Here is a 2,690-nt window from a genome sequence, read left to right as displayed (position 1 = left end):
GGGTAAAGGCTTGTGAAAATTGTCACTACTAGTGAGCCAATAGCTTGTTGTCTCCACACCGCCTTCAAATTCAATTAAACCACGGTACTCAACGTGGTAGCCACCTATCTCGTCCAATATTTCTTTTATTCGTTCGCTGATGTGTATCCTAAAGGCTAAAATAAGGGCATGTTACGTTATGATCGTAGTTAGAGGGAAAGAAACAAGGAATAATCTTACTAACCGGCTCCAGATGACTCCAATTGTAGTGCTCGGATAACGGTATCGCCAAAAAGACAGTAACGTGGCATAGTAAGTCCCACGACACCAGCAACACAAGGTCCTAACAGTGAAAAAATCATCTTCATATCCATTTTCTATTAATATTGTAGATTTCAATCAAAGGTGAGCCTTGGGTTACTTTGCTTCAACTACTAATACTGTGGTGCATTCTGCTCACCACTAGGCCAGAAATTCGCAATTGTTTGAAAATAACAGCATGCGTCAGTTGCTTAGGAATGACTCAGCTGCCACAAAAAGTAAAATTAAAATCAAAGGCCTAGTGGTAGAATAAAAAATTTGGAACGTGACACACATGTGACGATGGCAGCATAAAGCGCACAGCACTGCAAAGCCTGCGTATGCAGATAAGATTAATGGCTAAAGCAGGACATTAAAATCCAGCTTTGGAGTGCCCACCTCACCGAATGCATTGCACATGTGCCTTTGACATTCATTTGCCTACCTCAATATGCATCACGCAAGTGTAGCTTAAAATGGAACTAGCCCGGGTGTTCATTCAACGTACCGCTATGCAGACCGATGCGTAACCTCAAGGGCACCTTCGGTAAGTGCTTAATGGTGAAAGTCCCACAAGCACTAAGCAGGTCGAGAGCCATCATGGCTACCTCACCCGCGTGGCGTCGCCCATTACGGACTGGCAGTCCTGAAGCCACCAAATATGCATCTCCTATCGTTTCTACCTACAAAGAGTAAATATCAACTTCAAATGGCGTAAATTCTGAGCACTTCTGACCCGCCTGTTCTCGTGCATTAAAAAGAGACTCAAGCGTGTCGGTTACAACAATGAGTAATCAGACGTTGGAAAAGGCACTTTTGAGTTTTAAAGGAAATAACAATCTGCACATTACTTATCCTATCTAAACAAGTAGAAGTTCTGCTATTTTAATTAACCGTAGGCTTTGCAAGCCATTTAAAGCAGTGAAATAAATAGGCAGCTACTTTGTCTAAACAAGTTAAGCAAACGATTAAAAACGGCGCTTTGATGCATCACTGGTCTTGGGCAATTTTAGAAAGGAGTCATTTTATTTTTTTATTTTCAGTCAGCACACCATGTTTTGAGGCGATTTGCAGGATCTAATAAACCAAATGCCGCCCAGTAAGTGTGAAAAGGAGAACATTCTTTTTAGTTGCTAAGGGTAGAAATCTGCACCCCAAATATTTATATGGGGATCAAACCTTTGTCTAAAAGTACGCTCAAGCGCCTCCAAACAAACCCACCTTGTAGACGTCGTAGTTAGCAATCGTCTTGTCAAACAGTGTGTACAGGTCATTAAGAAGATCAACAACCTGTAATGGTGTGGACATTGCAGAGATGGTCGTAAATCCAACAATATCGCTAATGTAGATTGACACCTCATCGTAGGTCTCAGGTGCTACTGCAACACCTGCCTTCAACGCTTCTGCAACAACTCTACAATTCCAAATTAGGGCCAATTTTGTACTCAAAAACTATTCATAGCCTAAAGCTGCGTAATCAAACACCGATAAATTTGAAACTATAGGATCGTAGTAGCCAATTCTCTCGATCAGAGATCATGCGGTACAATTCACTAAACCCCTTCAATTCGGTTGGTGAAAAATCATATTCACAGGAGGCTCACGGAGGCAGCATGCGACAAATGAGAATTTCTTTCTTCCTCTTCTCTTTCTCCAGTTCCTCCGTTCGAGTCCGCACCTGATCTTCCAACCGACTGGAGTAGTTCTCCATCATTTTGAACATGTGCTCTACGATATTCGTTTTTCTTGCGATAATGGAGAAGAAGATATGAAATCTAGCAAACCTACTTTCCCTTGGTCATTTGCTGGATCTCTTCATGCAGCTCCTTAAATGTTGGTCTTAAACAAGGATTTTCCAACCAAGCTCTTTCAAGAATGTCTCTATAAACGGGTGGGATGCCTGTTTGAAGAGGCTGAATCTGGAAAGCCAACAGATGAAACTGGGTACACTGTTGTAAAAAGAGGCATATTTCAACACAGAATTATACAAGTCTTCTATGCTTTTCAAAATAAGCTTTCATGTTAGTGGTGTGGAGGTGGTGTAGTGTTGACAGGTAGTGGTGCTCCATTTACGTCATCTAGGTCACTCGATTCCCAGTTTCTTCGATAATTGTACACCGCATTGACGATTCAAATGCCATTGCGATGTATTTTTATCATTTCTTTCAAAACACCCTAGCCTTTGTGTTCAACTCGATAGAGACTGCATGCAGACTTCACTTAGGAATATTCTTAAACCTGGCATGCATACTGCTGAATTACTAGACATATAGGGCTGCTTCATGCAAAGGCTATGATTAGCTCAGTTTGCCCTACCTGCACATGACAACCAAATCAATTTGGCGGCATTTAGTGATGGCAAAAAGTAATTACCTGTGGACGAAAAGGAGGCTTTTCTCTACTCCTGACCC

General features: G+C 41.7%; 1 protein-coding gene across 1 annotated transcript; it reads right to left on the bottom strand. All coding sequences in view use genetic code 11, as the record gives it.

The window, feature by feature from the left end:
* Nucleotides 1-218: 218 nt before the first annotated feature.
* Nucleotides 219-2,002, bottom strand: EGR_07452 (Guanylyl cyclase GC-E; the record flags this gene model as incomplete). Its single annotated transcript, XM_024496701.1, has 4 exons — nt 219-322; nt 788-962; nt 1,501-1,693; nt 1,884-2,002. 4 exons carry the CDS (start codon nt 2,000-2,002, stop codon nt 219-221), a joined length of 591 nt encoding a protein of 196 aa, XP_024348907.1.
* Nucleotides 2,003-2,690: the final 688 nt, after the last annotated feature.

This window comes from Echinococcus granulosus (assembly GCF_000524195.1).
Source record: "Echinococcus granulosus chromosome Unknown EG_S00077, whole genome shotgun sequence".
Taxonomy (NCBI): Eukaryota; Metazoa; Platyhelminthes; class Cestoda; order Cyclophyllidea; family Taeniidae; genus Echinococcus; species Echinococcus granulosus.
The sequence above is the reverse complement of the archived record's forward strand: the minus strand, read 5'-3'. Positions and strand labels throughout refer to the sequence as shown.